General features: G+C 40.8%; 1 protein-coding gene across 3 annotated transcripts in view; it reads left to right on the top strand.

Moving 5' to 3' along the window:
• LRP5 (LDL receptor related protein 5) overlaps positions 1-23,554 on the top strand; it is a gene marked incomplete at its 5' end in the record, with an annotated part of 129,279 nt that overhangs the window by 71,150 nt on the left and 34,575 nt on the right. For all 3 annotated transcript variants that reach the window (XM_080619946.1, XM_080619944.1, XM_080619945.1), the window contains one exon: positions 22,273-22,489. In XM_080619946.1, the coding sequence (XP_080476072.1) occupies positions 22,273-22,489 (217 nt within the window). The remainder of the gene's footprint in view (positions 1-22,272; positions 22,490-23,554) is intronic.

A 23,554-nucleotide genomic window follows, 5' to 3' on the forward strand; every position in this document is an offset into this window, starting at 1 on the left:
CAACGGTGGGAATTTTTTCTGATAAATGTCAGTGTAGATGAGACCAAAGGTTTTTGTGTCTATTTAGCCTTTCTAAAAATTCTTCAGTGCGCTGATGGGATAGCAGTCACTCAAAGGAAGACTTCCTTTGCTTGGCTTGATTGACCAGAGTCATTCTGTGGGAAAGGATGCTAACTTATTCTAAACTGAAGGTGACCCTTGCCTTTTTGTGAGCAATAAAGACATAATAGAGGCCCAGTTAGGGTTCAGCGGAACCCCCACAGCCATCTGCACACTTCATTGGCAGAAGTGGCTTTCACTTGAACTTGCATTTGACAAGTGTTTTCTGTCTCTTTCTCATTCAGAAGGGTCCTTCAAAGCCAAGTAATTGAAATGCTTTCACCCCTCGCTCCTTTTCCTCCTTCCCCCAGACTTGCTTAAATTGCAGGGCAACTGCTATTCAGTGTTAATGAGTAAAAGTGCATGCATTTCCAAAGCTCACACTTTTTTTCCTTCCCACAGGGAAGTTTCTCAAAAACCCCTCTTTTCCACACTCTCCACCACCAGCTTCATAAAGGAGATGCTGGGGAAAAAAATGTTTCTGTTGCGTGTTGCGTTCCCATTTCCCTCTTTCCCTCCCCCTCTTTTTTTTTTTTTTTTTTCTTTTCCATCGGGCTGGACTTTTTCATATGAAACACAAATCAGGTCTCTCGAATAAAAGGCTGTGAGCATGCCTTGTGGCATTTGGAATGAGACTATTCACTGCCTGAATGACTATAAATAGAAAGCAAGGAGCTGCGTATTTCTCAGTTCAGACTCCCTGCAAAGAAGCGCCCTTCCCAGTTAAAGGGTGACTTTTTGAAAGAAACCTTGTTCCTTGTGCTGAATTGAATTGCTCCAGGAATTTTTTCTCCTTGCAGCTTGCATAAAAAGGCATTAATCTGTAATTTATTTCTGCTTTTAAAAGGCGGTATCCTCCATCATAAATGTATATTCTTAGCCATGTCGCTAGATGTGCCCGTCTTGTCTGTACAGAGTTGCATGTATAAAAATTTGAGCGCAGAACAAACATTGTTCTCAGCAATTTTTGTGCCTGAAAGCTTTCTTTTTGGCTCTGGGCCAGCTGTCGGCTCTCTTTTTATCTGGTATTCATTCTTCAGTGAGAAGGCTAGATTTGCAGCACTTGGGTTTTGGGGTGGGTTTCTTTTTTAGGGATTGAAGAACAGAATGGGAATTGTGATTGATTTTTATAATAAAGGATTTGATTCTCCCAGCTCACTTGTGATGTTGCCGATGGTAAGAACCCCAATAGCTTACTGTTGCAGTCCTGCAGACAATTTGTTTGGCTGATTTGGCTGTTAAAAAATGCTCATAAATCTCCTGTGTTGCGCAGTTATGCAAATTTAGCACAGTCATTTTTCTTCCGCTTCCCCTTTTCAGAAAGACTGTAGTATTAAAAAAAGAAGCCTAGTAGATGGGGAGAAAACTTTGATGGGTTTGTGAGTTGGCAATGTTAAAGAGCCTAGCACTTGAGCTGTTGGATTGGCCTTTTTCTCTTTTTTTTTTCCTTTCCTTTTTTTTTGCTTTTATTTCTCCTTTTTTTTCCTTTTCCCCCTCTTTGTCCCCCCTCTTTTTCCCTCCTAACACAGTGGTGTTTTGTGTGGGGTTATTTTGAAAGCTGCTTTTAATATTCTCCTCAGACCTTTTGTTTCACGTTTTTTTTCTGCTTTCAAAAACCTAGCAAGGGCAGCCTTCTTCATAGAGTCTTCTTCTCCCTGTTCATAGTTTTTAAAGAATGGGTCTATAGATTCCCTGCATTGCTCTTTCCGTTACTGATGGATTCCTAGTTGTATGGGTTTTTGGGTTGTTGTTTATTTGTTTAACGGAGGAATTAAAAGGTTGACAAATACCCACCGTAAGTTTTTATAGCTTAGCCTGTGCATGGTTTGCACTGCTTTTCGCATTAGCGCTAATGCAGAAATGAAAGCAACAGTGAATGGACAGCAAATAAAGGGAGTAATATGAGGTTGCTGTTCATTTTTCTGATAAAAGAGGGGGGAAAGCAGAAAAAGAAATGTGCTCTTCAGCAAGCCCAGGAAAACAGTTTTAAGAAGTTAAGCAGGCAAGGGATTAAACAGGTTAAGGAGAGAAGATATTCTATAATATCTAATATCTTTGTAGTTTTCTAAATTTTAATTTTCCTAGCTTAAAGCTGATGGCCAGTGTCACTCTTAGTAGGATTTTTCATAGCTGGATGCCCACATGAATAAAAAACTTCGCAGAGAAATGTATTCAAGTTGGCTGTTTCCTTCTGTTGATCCTGACTATTGGGACATCTTGATTATTCTTGTCATTTTACATTTTGTCTGTGTGCTGGTTTCTGTCTTGGGTGCCATATGTTTCCCTTGTCACCTTTATTGTGTGACTGACTTCACCTATGATGGGGCCCTGCTGTCCTTTGGTGTTTGCAGCTTGCGTAGGTATTTCTGTTGCCTTTTCCCTTTCCCGCAGGAACCTCTTGTGAGCCATTGTATGAACACGCTGGGCTTTTTCATTTTGCCTTGTCTCCAGTGACTTTTGTCCGACATTTCAAGCCACTTTGTGAATGTCACCTACCATCCACTGACAGTTATAAAATTTCCCATTTTAGCTTGTATTTTTACAGTAATTTTTTCATGCCTCTTAGAGTGCCTTTCCTTCATGGGATGTTTTACCTTTCTAAATCTCATTGAGCAGAGCCCATAGTTTAGAAGGAGAGGCAATTGCTCAGATTATATATTGCCAGTTACTCATCTGAGTTGCCTTTTAGTTCTTCATTTGACTTAGTTACTTTCTAGCTAAAAAAACCCTCACAACAACAACAAACCCACTTGCAGTTTTTCTTAGATCAGATACTGCTTTGGCTTATTTTTATTTATGTTGCCCACTAGTTCATGACTGTATGAAATTTTGGATCATGTGCTTTTTTAACTTATAAGTAAGATCTTTAGTGTCTATGTATATGTAATATGTATATTTAATAATTATACATGTATATATCCTGTTGAAAAGTAAAACATTATGATTTGTATAATGGGTGGCAAGCACAGAATGCACCTTTCTTCTAGCTATGGGCCTGATTTTATTCTGTGTTAAAATATCAAACATTTTTGTCAAACTTAAGGCAGGAAGAAACTTTCCGTGAAGGATATCATTAGAATCTCAGTAGATGCTTCTAGCATAAAACTTGCCTCCTTTCTGCCATATGTGCTATTAACATTTTAGACTTAACTTTGAATGCCTGAACACCCCATTGCTCTCACTTAGCAGGTAAAGCACAGGAGAGCCCCTCTGCTTTAGAAACCACTGGTCATGAAAGCTGTGTTCTTGGAGACAGGGCAGGTGAGATCTGTCTCTAGGAGAGCAGAACTGGTTTTTGTTTCCTTCCCCTGGGGTTTCTCTTCATCAGGCTGGTTAAAACAGCAAGGTTGAGAACCCAGCTACCCTGTTGTCATCTTCCATTGCTGTTTTAGCCCAAGGCAGTTAGTATTCTGTTTAGTTATTCTGTTTATTCAGTTATTCCATTTAATTTTAGTTAGTCCTTCTGATTTAGCCCCAGGCAGTTAGCATAGATCTACATGAGGAGAGTCCTCCCTCAAACCCCTTGTCTCTTGAAAACATCTCAGAATGGATCTTCAGTTTATCATATAATCAGGAAGAATTAATAAATTCAGTGCATCAATTTCACCATTGTCTATGGTGAAAGAACTGTTTGGTTTGAGGCCACTCTCCCCTTACTTAGATAGCAATAAGGAGGATTTTACAAAACTGCTGAAAGAGTGTCGAGACTCAATATTCTAGTTTATCTTCTCAGCTTCCTCTCTGCTTTTGGCTGAAGTACCTCCCATATTAAGACAGGCTGAGAAAGTTGGGGCTGTTCAGCCTGGAGAAGAGAAGCTGCATGGGGACATCATAGGAGCCTTCCATTATCTGAAGGGGGCCTATAAGGATGCTGGGGAGGAACTCTTCTTTAAGGACTGTAGCAATGGGACAAGAGGTAATGGGTTCAAACTTAAACAGGGGAAGTTCAGGTTGCATATAAGGAAGAACTTCTTTACTGTAAGGGTGCTGAGGCACAGGAACAGGTTGCCCAGGGAAGTTGTGAGTGCTCCATCCCTGGCGGTGTTCAAGACCAGGTTGGACAGAGCCTTGGGTGACATGGTCTAGGGGGAGATGTCCCTGCCCATGGCAGGGGGGTTGGAACTGGATGATTTTAAGGTCATTTCTAACCCAAACCATTCTATGAATCTATGAAATTGTGTCATCATATTTTAGCATAGGTAAATCCACATGGTCACTGTGCTCATTGTGTAACTGTTTCTGAACACCAGATTTACCGATGCAGATTCATAATCGAAAATACTGCTGCCCAATTCAATTGTCAGAACAGAATATTAGAAGGCAATGTATTATTAAATCAAATTAATAAGAATGCTTAAAAGAGAAGCTGCAATCAGCAGCTGATTGTAGAGTCAGTGCTACCTGCATGTAGCAACATGAAGGAGGACCTGGACTGAAAGCACAGACTTGCATGTCTTCATTAAAGTGTAAGTGAAATATTTGTCATGAGCATTAGAAAGAGAATTGCTTGGGTTTGTTTGCACACCTCCCACCAAAATAATGTCAACTTCAGCAAATTTTCGACATCCAATTTATCTCACTACCTGTGACAACTTGTGTAGAAGTCACTGCAGCTGGGAAATCTTGTGCCTGTAAATTTATGCTTAGATCGGAAGTTATTCCAGAATATTCGAGAGTATGCCATGCTCCAGAGGTACCATTTTCGCTACTCCAAAGTGATGTAAGAGATGTACTTTGTCCTGCTGAACTACTCTAAAATAGCATGGCTCAGTCTAAGGTGTAATACTACTTTAGTGGGGGAACAGCTTTAAACTGACATAGGGGAGATTTAGACGAGACATTAGGAAGAAGTTCTTACCTGTGAGGGTGGTGAGGCCCTGGCACAGGTTGCCCAGAGAAGCTGTGGCTGCCCCATCCCTGGCAGTGTTCAAGGCCAGGTTGGATGGGGCTTGGAGCAACCTGGTCTAGTGGAAGGTGTCCCTGCCCGTGGCAGGAGGTTGGAACTGAATGAGCTTTAAGGTCCCTTCAAACAGAAACGAGACTGATTCTATGCTTCTATGATTTGGAAATGTTGGGCATGAGAAGAATGAGCAATTAATGACAGGTTCCACAGGGAATCTGGGAGGTGACAGAGGTCAGAACCAGAGCATTCTGAAGATTCTTCTAGAGTAGTAATTACAAAACTCCCAGGTTTAGGTTGTTCGTATTTGCTTATTTGTTTTTCTTAAGGGCTGGTTGCATTCTGGTGGCCCAGGAGAGACTGAATAAGGCCCAGCCTGGGGCCTTTGCTCACCTAGAGGGATACTGTATTTTGCAGTGACTTTTCAAGAGCATCCTGTGAGGCAGTGAAATGTGTTTCCCTTTTCGGGAAGGTTTAAACTTTGCAGCACCCACTTCTAGAAGGTTGAAGAGCTCTTGTATGTAGGGAGCATCATTGCCTTTCCTGTTACTGATTATTAAATTGAGACATGTTTCAACTGTGTGAACTGCCTGGAGGCAGTTAGATTTGGGACTCGGCCAGGTCTAAGAGTTGGGAGGGGTAGGAAGTGTGGAAGAAGTCATGCCCCTCAGCCTGTGCTAGAGCTGGGAAGGTCATTTGCTCAGTGTCATCCTTGTGTCATCCTTATGTCATCCAGAGAGCACCAGCACTCCTTCCCTCAGTGTGAGATGTTCCTCTGCTCTCTGGGTGGGCATTTTTGGCAGAGTTGAACTAGGGAAATCTTTCAGCATAAAGCAGATCCCCAGGGGACAAAAGTAAATAGGTAGTCCTTGTATTGACTTGCTGCAAGACCTTGGATTGGGTGTTTCAGCATCATGTGCTGCTGCAGTGGAGGAAGATCAGTGTTTCCAGCTTGTTGATGCCTTACTAGTTTAAGGTTTGTGAAGTGCTATGTAAATGCAAACTGACTGAAGCCAGGAAATGGGGAGATTCAAGGCATCTCTGTGAAGTGCCACTGCTTCTCCTTCAGCCTCTGCTCTTTCTTCCCTATGTTTTTTCTTAGGATTTTAATGTTCCCATCTTGTGAATCTGCCTTGGAGGATTCAGTAGCAGACCAAATGTCAAAATGGTTCTTGATACAAGCATTTGTCTTTGTTCTTGTTTTATCAACATGCTTCTAGCATGGCCATACAGGCAGCGAGAACATCACTTCCTCCTTGTCTTTGACACTTTGCATTCATGGCATTATGAAATGTTGGTCTGAAGACTTTGTATGGTACTTATGCATTAACAGGATCTTCTTCTGGTATAAGTAACACTCTCACAACAGTTCTGCTCTGTCAGTTGGTTGTTCCTACTGTAGAACTGGAAACAGTTCACAGGGAGGAGGAATCCCATTTGTTCTACTTAATGAGGGCACTTGAAGAGAGCTTCTCATACATGTTTTTTGTTGTCTTCTACCTCTGAGATGGGAGGACCTACAAGATAGCTGGCCTTTTTTTCCTTCATTTTCATAGTTATCAGTAACCTGTTGATGATGCTACAACATATGGAACTCAATGCTAGCTGTTACTTACCATTTTTTAAGAACAAATTAAAGGTTGCATCAGTTTTTTCCTCCATTATGTATTTCCTGGCTTTTGAAAGTTTGAACCTGTGATTGTAATAGGGCACCTGGCACAGGACAGTTTTGTCAATGTGAAGTTAAATGCTTTTATTGGTGAATATCCCAGCTTGCTTAGTTGTTGTGAAAGAAGTTGAAAGCACGTATCAAATGGCTCTCAAAAGAGAAAATCTTGACAATGAGTTTTGAGAGGGGGAAAATAGGCTGAAATGAAAGATAATCTGCTACTACAGATTATTCACAGAATCACAGAATGGTTTGGGTTGGCAGTGACCTTAAAACTCATCTAGTTCCAACCCCCAGCCACAGGCTGGGACAACTTCCACTATACCAAGTTGCTCCAAGCCCTGTCTAACCTGGAGAAACAAACTTAAGTTCTTAAACGTGTCAGATCAGTCCACTCTCCAAAGTGGAGTGGAATACCTTATGCTATGAATGAATGCTGGAACAGGTGAGATAATTTTGGTTTTCTCCCAATTAAACTTGACATGTTTTGTCATTCAGTTTCTCCATGCTGAAATAAGCATTTGGAGGAGAGGCATAGGTAGAGTGAAGAGGTCTTATGCATCTGTATACTGTGTTAACAAGTTTATATCAGCAGATGAGGCTCAAGCTGTTTATTCTGATAACATCCAGGTCTTTGCCTGTCTTTGATTTCTTGAGCAACTAATCCATTAGTGAGGCAGCTTGAGAACTGCTGTCCTTTTCAACCTTGTCTTTTAAAGTGAATGGACTCGAGCTTCTCTGTTAGAGACCCCAGCAAAGAGTGAGATGAAATTCATTTCAGTAAGTTACATTCCTTCTGCTTTGGAGAAGTGGATACTAGACAAGCCAAAGCCATGTTACTTGTCAACTTCTCACCCTGGTATCTTTCCAAACAAGTGGGTGAAAGTTTTCAGCCTAGCTTTTTGCAGGTATGTTTTTTTCTCCATGTTACAGCTGCTTTTGACAGTTCCTTAGAGAACCAACTGAGTAGGCAGTACCAGCTGTTCACAGTCAAGTGGTAGGTAAAAGTCTCATGTTGAATATACAGTTGGAACTCACGTATCGGCTTTAAGATACAGGGAGTGAATGGAAGGTCATGGGAAATCTTCTATTTCTGATCAAATATGCTTCAGCTTCCTTTTTGAGAGGAACAAAGTATCTAATAGTTTACTATATAGCAGCTGCGTAGTCCTGGTATTCCCAAAATTTTAAATATTTTTTGTGTGGATATGACCGTTTCTTAAAAAAAAAAAAAAAAAAAAAAAAAAACCAAACAAACAAAAAAAAAAAACCACCAAAAACAAAACCAAAGGAATTGGGTTTGGATGAACAGAAACAAATTCACCATGGACAGTGTTTGAGTAAATTTGTTGATATTTTTTTTTTACTCACAGTTGGCATAAAGTTGACAAATATAAACACTGTGATCCCAATCCGGAAGCTGCCTTATCCCTAATACAAACAAACAAACAAACTAACCTTCCCTTTATCCAGAGAAACCTCTCAGATGATAAGCCTTCAAGTCTAAATACAGTCCCAAATTTAAACAGGAAACTGACATTTTTGTAGTCACAGTGGCTGCCTTTTCCCGTGTCCTCGGGCTCAAAAAACCCATATGTTTCCAATAGACGCACGGAGCACTTGGTATAAATGCTATTCTTTTATGTAAACCCAGTAACTTGAGTAGAAAACTAATTCTTTTGGTCTGTTCAGATTACTGTCTTAGATTTTCAGCCTTGTTTAATAACATCAGGGGGTGAGGCCCTCCATGAGTCTGTACCTCTGCTGACACACAGGGTTCTCTGCAGCATCCCTGTGACCTGTCTTGTCATACTTGCAGAAGGCTAAGACATAGCGTTAAGCCATACTCTGTAGCAGGTAAGACCCTACGTGCTCAGCTGGGGTTATCGCAGTGGCTGGCACACCAGGCTGGGTTGGTTTCCATCTGTCCTTACCTCTCTTCACGAGTGAGGTGCAGTGCCACCTCATCTTGGTCAATTGGGTCATAGGACAACTATGTAGTTCAGTCTTGTCCAGTAGCAGTACTGGGAAATGTTAGTCACATGGAGCTTGCATTCTTTAACTAAATGAGTGATTGCAGCAGCTTTCTTAGTCTCTAAAAAGTGCTTAGAATATGTGCCACTCACTGAGTCAGAGAAAAGCTCCAGTTTTCTCACACACCATGAGTGAAGAGTGCAGTTCTGGCAGGCAGGAGCATCCAGGTTCTCCACGTATTAACTATGAGCCCTCTTCTTTCTGTAGCTCTGCAGTGATTCTGACTGTTTTCAGAAGGGCCTGTGGTGACAGGGCAAGGGGAAATGGCTTTAACCTGACAGAGGGGAGATTGAGATGAGATATCAGGAAGTTCTTCCCTGTGAGGGTGGTGAGGCCCTGACGCAGGTTGTCCAGAGAAGCTGTGGCTGCCCCATCCCTGGCAGTGTTCAAGGCCAGGTTGGACTGGGCTTGGAACAACCTGGTCTAGTGGAAGGTGTCCCTGCCCGTGGCAGGGGGTTGGAACTGGATGAGCCTTAAGGTCCTTTCCAGCCCAAACCGCTCTCTGATTCTATTGTAAGATGCTGAAAGGTCTGTAGAAGTGCCTTTTCTAGCAGATGTGGACTGTTGTAACAGTGTCATTCTCCTTGCTTTCACCCTTGTAATTTCTTTCCACCAGAATGCTACAGTGATAACGAACAACTAAATCAGTCAAAGCAAAACATTGAATGCGCATGAAGAGATACAGATACCCCAAGCTGAAGTTTCATTTTGAAGGGGAAGCTGTGGAGAGTCCACAAAGTACTCTGAAAAGTTGTTCTTCCGTTGCAAGTGATCAAATATTGTAATTTTAAAAGATACTCATGTTAAAATTAAATGTTTATTGAGGGTAAGAGGAATCTGTGAACTCAAATAATAAAGGCTCCTGCAGCACTCTCAGAATGAGAACTGGGAGACTAAACTTACTTTGGCAAGACAGATTTATTTTCCAGGCATTTATACAGTAAGACTTTGCAGTCAGATTTTAATTTACATGGAAGTGAGCTGCAGCAGAAACTTCGATAAATGGCAGTGGGGTTGTTTCCCCAAAAGTCACCTCTGTCTTGGGTACTAAGTGTATGACTTTGGGGGTTAGCAATGAGATAACACTTTTCTGTTTTGTGGAAGTGCAGACTCATTCTTGACTTTGGCATATATACTTGATTTCGAGAGACTGTAATAATTTCTACATGGACTTTGAGCTTCTGAAGGGAGAAGAAAATGGTGCTGTGGTTTGTGGTCTTAGCTTTTGGAAGTAGGAGAAGTAACAGGAGCCGTATACATTCCCTCCCCATGGCAGGGGAGCTGGAATTAGATGATCTTTAAGGTCCCTTCCAACCCAAATCAGTCTGTGATTCTGTATATTCTCATGATTCAATTTTAAAAGTATCTTCAGCCAAACGTTCCCCTCAACTTTGTTCTTTCTGCCCTCTTATGCACTGCCTGTCAGGGATGCAAAAATTATGGATCCTTTTTTCTGGCAGTTCCTGTGTGTTTTTTCAAAGTGTGGGATGTCGGTGTCAATCCAGAGGCAGCAGCGGGTCCTGTGACTCTACTAACATTGCATTAACCGTCCATGTCTCCGACAGCAGTGTGTGGCAGTGTCCTGATTCAGTTTCCTTGCATGAGAGGTGGGGATAACTGATAGCTTTCTGCACAAATTGTTTGGATCCATGGATGGAACAAACTGAAAAAGGGTTAAGCACTGTAGTTTGTGAGTGGAAAATTGACCTTTAGTTAGTGTCCCCCTTCTAAGTATACACTGTGTTTGTTTGATAGTGGAAATCTAATCCTTTGGGAAGCACAAATTCCTATAACAGCTCTGATATGTATAAATAAAACTCCTTGTTACAAACAACATCAAAGCAATCACAATATGGATTAAAATACACAACCAACCCCCACTCCTCCATACTAATGTGCAGCAATGCGGAGTGCAAATGAAGCCATTAGCAGTATCTACAAGTATTTGGCAAAAGCAACCACACTTGTGTAGCTACAGGCAATGAAAGTCCCTAGTACAAAAAGGGAGGGACAGGGGGAGTAGCCTGCACTGATCTAATTAGTCAATGAGGCACAAAGTATGTAAAATCTCATTATGTATCACTAGGAGCATTTGGCTTGAGCAGTAAAGAATATGTAACTGATTTGCCCATGGATTCCCATCTTTAAATCTTCCAGCAGGAAACAGGATTTCTGAAAACATACAAGAAACACAGACGTATGCACTTATCTGCGCACACATACAAGTATCTGTGTGTATGTGTGTATCTGTGTTATACATACGCACATGCGTACATGTAGCCAAATCCTGAAACTTTCTCAGCCCTTACTCAAGGCATTGCTTCCATGAGAATGTTCCTGATAAGGAGGAAGTGAAGATTGTTTTTTCGGTTCCTAATGAAGACTCTGAATCTTGCTAATGCCAGTCACAGCCTGAAAACACAGTGTGTGGTTGTTCCAGTGTGACTAAACCCAGACGATGGGTTTGTCCCATTGCCCCAGGCAGTGCAGCTCATGCATGAAACAGCTCTTCTCTCTAAAGGAGATCTGCTTAAAAACGGGGACTTAAAATGATTTTTTTGTAACTTGCTTCTTGCCCTTTTCTTTTAAGCCTTTTGGGGATTCATGTTACATATTTTAAATTTCTCTGAAACCCAGAACACTTCAAACATTTATATTAGAATTTAAGCCAAGATTCCCACCCAGTCGGTGTCTCTCAAGAGCTGAAGATTTAAATAAAATGCCAAATGCAAGTTACAAAAACAAAAAAAACAAACAAACAAAAAAAATACAACAAAAAACCCAAACAAACACAACCACAACACCCAAGCAGCCACCCACCAAGCCCCAAAGCTAAACAGACAAAACAAAAGAGGAGAAGGAGAGAGAGGCACTGAAACGAAGAGACTAGCTCAGTCTTGCAGGTGGCCAGTAGAAGTAGAGAGGAAGAAGTCTTCCCACTCTAGCATCCCATTTCATCCACACATGTAATAAAACAGAATGTTTGTGAGTTTCTGGAAAAAGTTTATAGAATCAGAAGGATGTATGGGATTTGGAGAAAGTGATGAGTGTTATCACTGTAGGTACAATTAGTGAGTTAGCTCTTGTTTGCAGGGTTCTTTAGTAAACATTTGATGTTGGCTGTGTTCCAGCCACATTCTGTTCTGTCCCTTCCTCCGCTTTTCCATGCTGACAAGATCTTTTGTTTAATCCCATTCTTGAAGATGTTATTCACATTCTTTAATTTAGATATTAAAACCTGTGTTGGTCTAGTCAAGTTGTTCTTTATCAAAACAAACCCAGGGACATTGTTTTTCCTTGCTTGCTTTCTCAGCTTTCCAAAACATCTCTTAAATAGGGAATTTGGATCTATCTCATATGCATCCCCTTTTGCCCTTTATTTCTACCTACTCTGCTTCAATAAACAAACATCATTCTGGAGCTGAGGTATCAGTGCACTGGGAAAACAGGATTTTTGTTCGTGCTTTGATAAGTGAAAACCAAGGCCAGAAACTTCCCCCAGTTACTACTTAATAGGTACGATGATGATAATTTGTGTAACCTGCTACAAGATCTGAGGGAATGTTAATGGTCTTAGGAGCTGTGTATGCAAATAGACATCCTGTGAAGCATGAGAGGAAGTTATGTATGTTTAAAATGTGTTTCATCCCAGTTTATGGATGAACTCTGAAAAGGAATTATGAACATTATCATTTCTCTGCTCCAGCTACAGTAAGCTTACCTCCCTACCTCTTCTGAGTGCCTGTCCTCTGTCTGAGGGAACATGAGCCTTCCAACATTACAACGGGTGTACAGCCTTTGTGTTACATTGATCCTCATCTTTGTCAGTTAAAGATGGTCTTACGTTTCCTGTCAGCTCAACAAACTGTTTTCACAGAAGCAGCCCTTCTGTGTCCTGTTCTGCAGCCTTCAGGGGATGGCATCTTCTGAAAGCAGATCCAGTTGGTCTACTGTTCCCCAGATTAGACAGAACTGCAGCTAGTTAGTATATGGCAGTCTGTCTTTATCTTCTCTGCCTCAACCAGACAAGTAGGCTCATTTTTGTTGGCCACCTTTCCGTCTGTCACTGTGGTTCTTCTTTGCTTCCCTCTGCTGGGACATAAGTTCTCTGCCTAACTCCTCTTTTTGCTCTGGTTGAGGAGGTAATGTGGATCCCGCTCAGATCAGAAATGGCTTGGTGAAGAGGAGAAACATCTTGTGGCCCTCAGAAGTCAAGGTGAGCCCAGTCAGATCCCACAGTCCTGACTGGCTGTTGCTTGCAGTAAGCTGTTTTTTTGCCAGCTCTCTTCTGTCCTCCCCAGAACAAGAAACACATACCTACTAGTCATTCTCAGAGACTGTAAACTAACCAGGTCTCATCTTGAGGTAGTTTTTTCTCTGTAAGCCGTGCTAAGCAGAACTACATCAAAATGCAGCTGGCTGTAGGCTTTTCCTTCCCTTAGGATAATGGAGACCTTAAAAATTGTATTTTATCTTTAGCTATCTAGAGGGTTGTGGGGTTTTCTTGACTGCAGAGAGCCTTCTAAATGTTTGGTCTGTTTGGAGAATGCCTTAATGGCCACTTCGTGGTGTGTTTTTCAGTTTTGTAGCTATTTCAGTGTTTTACAATGGAGCTGTAAACCAGTACTGGTGAAATGGTGTATAGAAATGAATCCCTTTCAGCTAATTATAAATAAATGAACCCACAAAAAACAAATATGCAGGGCCTAGCTTTTTGATGAGGACAGTCTCATCCCTCAGTTTCTGATATCGTTTCATTCTGCGTTTGCCACTGAATGATACAGCAGCCTTAAAACCAGGAGTGCTATGCAAGGTAAGAGATCAAAAGGATAGCTGGAGCTAAAGTGGGAATGCTGAGCCCTTTTTGGAACAGGGGTAGCATGCTTCACAAGTGTTGGGGCCCTGCACTTTGAGCCAAAGTCTAAATCTAACTTTAGAAAAGAAGTTAAATACTTGTATCCATGAAAACTGAAACCAGGTCTTTTTGCAGGCCTGCAAACTTGGTGGAGATGATCATAAAACCAAAAAACATTGGCAGTTACTGAGGTTGCTAAATGAGTGATTACCAACACATGGGGTTGCAGAGGTCTCTGGTAAAGGGTAGAAGGGGTGTACTCACAGGCCATTAATGTGTTTCAGTTGGTACCTGTCACTTTATACCTAGAGCCCCACAGGTGGCACATTCTTAAGAGGTGCATCTCAGCCAGCACTCTCTGATGCTGGTAGCGATATATCTGAGAAATACTTGTTAACCAGACATCTGTTCTCTGATACTCCAAAAGCTGGGTGTGATACAGGTATCCCAAATGAAGATCACAAGAGTCTTCTGAGCCCGCGCAGCACTGGGAGAAATGTGTTTCTCTCTTTGGTACCAGTCTGTATCCTGCTAGTCTGACATGTGCCATGCAGGTTTGCCCGGCTACTTCAGCAATTCATAAGCTTTTTCTAATGTGCTAAGGTGAGTTTTTTAATTGAATGGAACACAGATCTGACAAAAAGGAAGTCTTGATTAGATCTGTGATACTTCCTCTTCTACTGGTAAATGTTTCATCAAGTATGTGAAAAGATGGGGGATCATGAAGGGAAAATAACATTTCAAGAGCTGATGTGTCATCTATTATGGGATTATTACTTAAAAATACACTTACAAACACTATCTAGAAAGGTGCTGCTTCTGTCTACATATGGGGGCGTTACACCTATGGTATGGTAATAACCCGTAGATAGCAAAGCCAAACAGAAATGGTATGTTCTTAACAATACATATATTTTAAATAATATCTAGAAATATATCTGAAATGTTAACTTTACCTTACAAACCTAGGTTTTAAAAGATTTTTTTCTTTTTTTTAATCTAGAAGAAAAATTTTAAATTCTGGAACTTAATGTACCAAGGTGCAGCTTTTTCTTTTTTCTTACTCTAATTAAATAATTCCAAAGAAAATGCAGGGTTTTTTTCTTTTCCGTATGGTTATGTTTGAAGCTTATTAAGATAATTGCACCAAAACTGGGATTGATGTTTCTTGTTTTATAAGAGTGTTGTGGTTCTCAGTTACCACAGCTGGCAAACTGTGTGTTCAAAATGCATTCCATATGTGCTGGAGACCACAGTGTGGAGGGATTTACAGGGTACAAGATGGGGTGCAAGTAGTGGAGGTGAGAAGCACTCATCTCTGCTTATAAAAAAGCTTCATAAACAGCAATCACACAGAAACATAGAATGATCGATGTGGGAACAGATGTTGCCCTTCTGTAGACCTGCTCCAGCACGTCAATACCTCTCTTTTAGTGCGGGGCTCAGAACTGAACACAAGACTCGAGGTGCAGCCTCACCAGTGCTGAGTACAGGGGGATGATCACTTCTCCTGGCCCTGCTGGCCACACTATTTCTCATGCAAGCCAGGATGCTATTGGCTGCCTTGGCTGTCTGGGCACAAGCTGGCTCCTGTTCAGCTCTGTCAGTCAGCACCCCCAGGTCCTTCTCCATGAGCAGCTTTCCAGATGCTCTTCCCCAAGCCTGGAGCATTGCAAGGGGTTGTTGAGACCCAAGTGCAGGACCCGGCACTGAGCCTTGTTGAACCTCATACCGCTGGCCACAGCCCATGGATCCAGCCTGTGCAGATCCCTCTGCAGAGCCTTCCTACCCTCTAGCAGATCAACACTCCCACCCAACTTGGTGCCATCTGCAAAATTACTGAGGGTGCTCTTGATCCCCTCAGCCAGATCATCAATAAAGGTATTGAACAAGACTGTCCCCAATACCTAACCCTGGGGGACGCCACTAGTGACCAATCACCAACTTAATGTGGCGCCATTTACCACTACAATTTTGGGCTCAGTCATGTAGCTAGTTTTTTAGCCAGCAAAGAATCCACCTATCCAGGCCATGAGCAAATATACCATAATACTTTTTGAATTACCATACTTCAAATTTTCTTGGCTGGAAAATGGTAAGATTTATTTTTTTAACTTGTACATACAAATACTTTCAGAAAACATTCTTGGATCATATAGCTCTTCTCACAGAAGCAGCCTTTTTGATTCATTTTCCAGTAGAACATGATTCCTAATATTAGATATCTGATTCCTGGATGGACTTCTGTGAATACCCCTACATCTTTCAGTAGTGCCATTGACCTCTTCTGAGCTGAGAAATTAAAAAAGGGCAGCAGGGGTCAGGCCAAAGTCCATCTGCTCCTAGTATCTGAGTCCAACAGTGAACCAAAACAGGTATCTACAGAAAAGGAAAAGCTGGGTATGCATATGCTATTTACCCGAACAAGTCTCTCCTCTTTCAATTATTTTTAAGCTCAGGGTTTTTTCCTTGACGTGGAAGGGCAACAATTGATCCATATAGTTTAGGTGCTCAGGAGCTAAAGGTTTAGTCATCAGCATTTTTGTCTTTGTGCTTTACTTATATTAAAATGTACTGTTAGAGGAGTGTATTTGTGGCTCACATGAATGCTCTATTAAAAAATAAAATCAGATTTAAAAATCTAATACTCCAGCACTGCTGTTCTAGCCTGAGCTGCAATGTTGCAGTTGCTTGTATGCTACAGAAACAGCTGTTTTAGAAACAAACATCCTTCTAAAAACAAGCTCTCCCATCCAAAACTTGGGCCAGGAGACTTCATGAGATGATAAACTGAATGAATATGTGTAGATGCATACAGGACGCCCTTAGCCTTCCATTATCTCCCTCCAAAGAGTTGTCATATGCCTACTGCCTTAGGTTGTATTTGCACTGGACTAATTTTTCATCTGACTTCTTTTGACAGAAATATTTGTTTAATGAGAGATTGATTCAATTTCTGAAGAAGGGAGGTACATGAGATTTAGCTAATCTATTATTAAATGAGGATAAAAGCATCCATTCTTCAAGGTGTACTACCATGAATAGATGGACACGTTAGCTAATGTAGGTTCTGTTATTTTAACCTTTGACCTCCAATGGCATTTCCATATGTGACACTTTGGTGACTTTAGAGCATTAAAGTTTCATCATTTGGCTCTCAGAAGCACTGTACATGCCTATCATTTTAAGAAGAGGATGTGAAGAGCTACAAATGGTTTCTGATAATAGTGCTGTGATGAAGTTAAGTTGGAAAGGCATATTCTTTTCATAATGAATGTTAGCTAAATTGTAGGGTTGTCACATGCCCCCTTAAACTTAACTCATGGTGGTCAATGTGTCAGAATGAAAAAGTATTTACAGAAGGTAAAGTTTCCCTGAAGTGTACTAAACTTATACCTAAAAATAAAACTGAAATACTAATTCAGTAGATTCTCTATGTTTTAGGGTCTAGCCACCAGTTGCCATAAATTATTTTGAGAATGTTTGTGTTTAACATTTTCCCCTTTTAAGGAGTTTTGAAGCGTGTCATTGTGTTCCTGCTTATGAGAGATAAGTTGAAGAATTCACCAGCTGCACCCTAAATCCTTTGATATCCTGTGAACAGAACAAAGTTCTGAACTACCAGGCCGATGTAACTCATATGGAGAACATTAGTTGCTCCTAGATGAGGTTTATAAAATATAAGCAGGTTCAGAATCTCAATCATGTTAACCTTTCCAACGAGAGGAAGTTTATCCATCAGTGTCTGTTAAGAGTTTATTACATGTGCTCATGTTTGAAAGTCTTGTCCAAAAATGCAATACTGTCTCTGGAACTAAGAAGATTTTGTGAAGTCCTAGGAGAAATGTCTTGTTACACTGCATCCTCAACAAGCTAAATGGCATGTTCTGCAGCGAGAAACAAGCGATGGTTTGCAATTGGCAATGAACACTAACACCTAGCAGTGGGAGAGATCAGAAAATAATAAAAATGTACATCAACATCAAAACTTAACTGAAATGAGCATGATCTGAAAAAGAGCCACAATATACATGTAGGATTAATGCACAAAATGTTATGACGATAGAAACCTGATGAATTTTACTTATGAAGCAGCTTTTACCAGGTAGCTTAAATATTGTCAAGGTGGACAGAAATTATTGATAACAGTGAGGAACTGCTTTCTAAATTCTCGAGTCTCAAGTGCTTGAGGCAACAGATTGCTAAGAGACGTGGTAGTCTTTTTGTGTGGAAAATAGCCAGATACATCTGTTGTCTATCCATCCCTACACTTTTTTATATATATTGATTCTGGTACTGTTAGTTTTAATGTTATTCTCTTTTCAGCTTGCCAGTGCCTGCCAGTACATGCCTAACATTGAGTCCCTTCAGACCAGAAAATAAAAAAGGGGTTCACTTTCATCCCAAAGCATTGATGAAAGGTGGTTGTGTTTCAGCTGTTGGAAATACTAACAAATGGCTTACACTCAGCTGAATACAGGCTGTGGTATAGACTGCCTACAGCTGCTTCACTCTTCTCTGAGGCAGGCTTCTTTATCCTCCAGAGTTTTCCACTTCTCTCTATTTTTCTTTATGTTTTTGTTTCCCTGCTGACTGCCACCCACTTGATTGGTCTCACAAGTTCTTTCTTCAGCCAAAGAAGACTGGGCATTGTTCACTTGAGATGCCTTTTGAGACATTCTGGTGAGAATCGTTAGAAGCCATTCACAGAATCACAGAACGGTTGAGCTTAGAAGGGACCTCTGGAGGTCTTCTGGTGCTAACACCCTTCTCGAGAAGGGCCAATTAGAGACAGTTGCCCAGGACCACGACCAGAGAGCTCCAAGGATGGAGACTCCACAACCTCGCTGGGCAGCCTATTCCAGTTCTCAGTCACCCTCAGAGCAAAAGAAAGGGTAGCTCTTCTCTTCCATAGGGGAAGAGGAATAGATCCGTAAGAGAATGCTCATAGACACAAGCCTACCACACAGGTCTCTCTCTTAATGGCATTCGTGTCATTTTAATATTGACAACCTGTTATGTTCGCTTACTGCTCACATAGTGATTTAGCTCAGCCAAATATTGGTTTCCATTTGACTACAGCTTTGTTTGTAGCAATTGAATAAATTTTATCTTAATGAATTAAATATAGGAGCAAGGTGTCTGAGTTCTTCTCTTTGCTTTCTGTCAGAAGACATCCTATACATATGCTGAGTAGTTTTTCTTTTCACAGGTGCACTTGAAATATAACTCGACTACATGAATCGTGCTGATGTGTAGAATTTAATTGCATTGTTTTACTTTAATCTTCTTCAAAGAGCCAAGAGCTTTTGAGCATTATATTTGGAAATGTTTGTTAAATCATTTTGCATACACTGCCACAGCATCTAAAAAAACAAATCACAGCATCTGAAAAAAAAAAAATCACACCTTATCACCTTACCATGGTTTTTTTTGTGTAATTCAGCTCATTAAGGTTTGATGTTGATTTCATTTTGTCCACAGCAGATTTTAGCTGAGTTTGGTGATGCCTCATTAGGGGATTCGTCATCAAAGTCTTGAGACTAATCAGGGACTTTTAGTGTATGCCTCTGTTCAAGAGAGGCTTTCAGTGTTTTGTATGGAAAACACAGAAGATTTAGTGTTGCATTTGTCCTTTGACCCAAGTTGAGATCTATTCATCAGTTACAGAAAGAGGATGAAAACCCTGAGCAGAAAAGAAGTGTATTTTAGTCTCTGTGCTAAATGACAAGAAACGCACCTTAAAAGTTTCCCTTTGACTGCAATCAGCAGACTACACCATTTCAGGTATTAAATGATGAGTTGATGTGGCATGTCTGGAAGTGTTAAAGGCCAGATTGGATGGGGCTTGGAGCAACCTGGTCTAGTGGAAGGTGTCGCTGCGTGTCGCAGGGGGTTGGAACTGGATGAGCACTGCGGGGAGGTCTCACCAGAGCAGCACAGAGGGGAAGAATTCCCTCCCTTGATCTGCTGGTCACGCTGCTGGTGATGCATCCCAGGACATGGGTCGTTTCTGGGCTGCAAGCGCGCACTGCTGGGTCATGTCCTATTTTTTGACCACCAGTATCCACAAGTCCCTCTCAGCAGCACTGCTCAATGTGTTCATCTGTCAGCCTGTACTGATCCTGAGCATTGCCCTGACCTGTTTTGCAGGACCTTGTACTTGGCCTTGTTGAACTTCATGAGGTTCATGAACACATGATTCAAGAACATATGGTTTTAAATAATGTGTGTTTCTGCATCCTGTTTACATTGTAGACTGTGTTCAAATTCACATAAGCTGCTGGATAAAGTTCTCCTGAAATTGTTCTCCTCTGCTGTTGAAGACATCTGCAATGTAGCATTGCAAGATAGACTGTTACAGTGATTATTTTTGTTCATAGCATAGGCAAATATAGCACACAGTCACTGACTGCTCACCTCTGCTGTTTGGCTGGTGGTGGCTGGAAGATGAGGTGTGTGCCAGGTGCCCTCCAAGCCTCTCTACCATCCTCCCTCCTCAGCTTGACATACATAATGAGAAAACATAATGAAAAGCTCGTGGGTCAAGATAAGGACAGGGAGAGACCGATCAACAGTTACAGTCACAGGCAAAACAGACTCGACTCAAGAGGAATTAATTTACTTTATTGCCAATCAAAACAGAGTAGAAGAATGAGAAATAAAACCAACTCTTAAAACAGCTGCTCTCCACCCCTCCCTTTGTCCCAGGGTCAACTTCACTCACGGTTTTCTCTGCCTGCTAGAGAGAGGTGCTGGGGACAGGGAATGGGGAATGTGGTCAGTTCATCACACATTCTCCACTGCTTCTTCCTCCTCAAGGAAGGAGTCCTCACACTCTTCCCCTGCTGCAGCGTCGAGTTTTTCCCATGGGAGACAGTCCTCCTTCCCGTGCAAACCCAATACAGTGTGCTAGCATTTAACATTAATTTTTTAATTATTTTTTTAATATAAAATTCACATAGTAAAATTGTTGACCACATCTGATTGGTGTTTCTCTACAGGGGAAATGTGGTGCCCAAATTAACTGTGTCACAGAAGAGATGCATGTTATTTTCACAAATTTGTAAAGTATTGCAAGGTTTCAGAATGGAGATTTCATTTTTTAATTTATTTGGGTATCCACCATGGGTGTGTGTGAACAGCATGAAATTCACATGCTAATTTAGTCAGATGTGGTTGTCATTGGTTGTGTTGAAAAAAGAAATTGTAGGTGCTTCTGCTGCCTACCACGTATGGAGAAAACTTTGCAACTTACTGTTGTATAATATCTGTATTATGCTAAAACTGATGGTTGGTTTTGACTGCCTACAATATTGTTAGGCATTTAATGGTTTGCTATTACATTGCGTGTAAGTTATAGACATTTTTAAAGTAAGAAATAAATATTGCACTTAAATAAACACTTAGCAATTTAAAAGTCAGGGGAATATGGCATTGAAATGGCTGTAGCTATCTTTAAATCACAAAAGTAAAAGCGTTGCATAGTGAAGGCAACTTAATCACCTACAAAGAACAGGGTTAGTATGAGTCTGAATAAACAAATAATTTCCAAATAGTAGTGAAGAGGAGACTATTTAAAACATCAATCACAAGCCGTGGTAGCCTAAATTTAAGGACAGTAATTGTCCAGTTGTGAAGCATTTCTAGAAGCAATTGCATCAAAGCACATTGGAAAATAAATTGTCTTCAGTTGTGGTCTTTTGCTTTGGTTTTAATGCGACACTGAACTTGATGCTGCTTACAGTATAAATTTTCAATTAGCACCTTAAAAAATACTGTAGTTACATTGCAGCTACCAGTTGCAAGAAGTAGGATGGGGAGGAATCTGGGTATTTGTCAGGTAAATATTTTGCCTGTGTCATAAACATACACTCTTTGCCATGGATGGGAGATTTCTGGAATACTCAAAATTGTTATTGCAGTTTGTGTAGTAGATGGAGGTGACTTCAGGCATGTGGCAGGGGGAATTGTATGTGGACATTTTAATTTCCCATCTTGCCCAATGATTGTTGGTCAGGGTCAGACCGTATGAATATCTTGTTATGCCAAGCAACATGGAGTAGCACGAGATCACTGTAGTAATTGCTTATGAAATAATTAGCCAATAGCGCATATATATTGTACATATATATATATATATATGTGGGGCTTGCTTATCCCATCTCCAGTACTATCTTGCTTTCTCTGCAATTTTCAGAATACAAATTTACATAAGTCAACACTTATTCCACATCTTAAAGATCTTGCTTATCATAAGTGCAGGCCTTGTTGTTCCCTGAAAGAATTCTGATGGCTTCTGTTCACTGTGATTTAGTACTGAAAGTCAGTCCAGCCATCCCTTGTTTCTGCAGATAGAGTTCAGTTGAGACGAAGGCATGAATGGAGATTGAAAATCTCCTGAGTCTCACTCCCATCCCCAAAAAACAGTCCCTTTGCAGTGCTGTTTGCAGGGTTGAACTGATGCAAGTTAAATTCACTTTGCTTTGGTTTTTCATGGAGAAGGTGTGAGAGAAGCCACTTTCAGTCTTGTCATTCCAATATATTTATCTTTCAACAAAATTAGCAGTATGTTCTTTTCAAAGCAGCATGCTGTGAATTTCAGGAGGTCCTTGTGTAAAACTAGAGAAGTTGTCAAAATGTGGTTGATATTGCCATTTAATTGTATCAGCATTAGAGAAGATTAATTATTCTTTTTTTCTTATCATCCCACAGGTTATAAATGTTGATGGAACAATGAGGAAAACCCTCCTAGAAGATAAGCTTCCACATATATTTGGGTTCACACTGCTGGGAGATTACATCTACTGGACTGACTGGCAGAGAAGAAGCATTGAAAGGGTTCACAAGATAAAGGCTAGCAGAGACATCATTATTGATCAGCTGCCAGATTTAATGGGTCTTAAAGCAACAAGTGTTACCAAAGTGTTCGGTAAGCAGGAGCAATCACAGGATGAATCTATAACAGTTTCTAGATGGGTTTGCTTTCATTAAACAACCGTTGATCGTTTGTATTGAGAATAACTGTGGGATCATATATTTTAATCATTTTAAAGGAAAACTGCAGCTATTTTCTCTAAAGTTGGGAAAATACAGCGTTACAAAAGAAGTATGGGCTTCTACTTCATAGTGACATTTGATGTAAGTCTTCCACAGCTTCCCACTGCACTCTTTGAATTTTTATGAGAAGAACTTTATTCCTGCCTCCAGTAATAGGAATTGTTACTTTTGGTGCTCACAGAATTGCTCCATTTTCTGATGTTCTTTTCTTCTGGTACAAAGTCTCAGTGACGTTCTGTTAGCAGAATGTTTTTTACTAGGTTGAGTAGTGTACGCAGAGTTAGTGGCCATTACAGCATTGCCTGTGGCACTACACTATTAACTTTAACACCTAAATCATACTTAAATATTAACAATTAAATCTTGCCCTTAGTATGGGATCAGCATCTAGAGCTCCACCTTCTTCCACTGCATTAGCTGAAACAAGCAGCCAGCATTCTAGGTCGTCTGCTAGCACTCTGCAGGGCAGTATGTCACAGGACCTCCTGGCTTCCCTAGTAACTCGTGAGAGGTGCATGTGCACCACAGATCTGTCGACTACCTGGAATATTGGAGTCTGGGCATAGCAGAGAATAGTTGCAGCAGGATCACGTGCAGTAGACTGTCAAATTACACCTTGCTCGTCCATGGATATTCAGCCTTTCAGGAAGTTTTACTTGAAGTCAAGTCCTCAAGCTGAAGTTATGGCATTAGCCTGAAATATGTATGTCCTAAAAAGGGAAAGAAACCTGGCTGAGACTGATCTTGTAGATTGCCTTGTGGTAACAAGTCTTTAAATACCCAAAACCTTGGTTGCAGCAGATGGGGTATAGCACCTATTTATCTTTTGGTCCTTATTCTGTCTTCCACATTCCCTTCCTATCTGGTCATGGCTGTTCACAAGGAAAAATAAGTGTGAGATTGTGGTGATCTGGTTAGAATTGTTTCTGCTAATTAA

The sequence above is a fragment of the Psittacula echo genome (genome assembly GCF_963264785.1).
Source record: "Psittacula echo genome assembly, chromosome: 5".
NCBI classification, from domain to species: Eukaryota; Metazoa; Chordata; class Aves; order Psittaciformes; family Psittacidae; genus Psittacula; species Psittacula echo.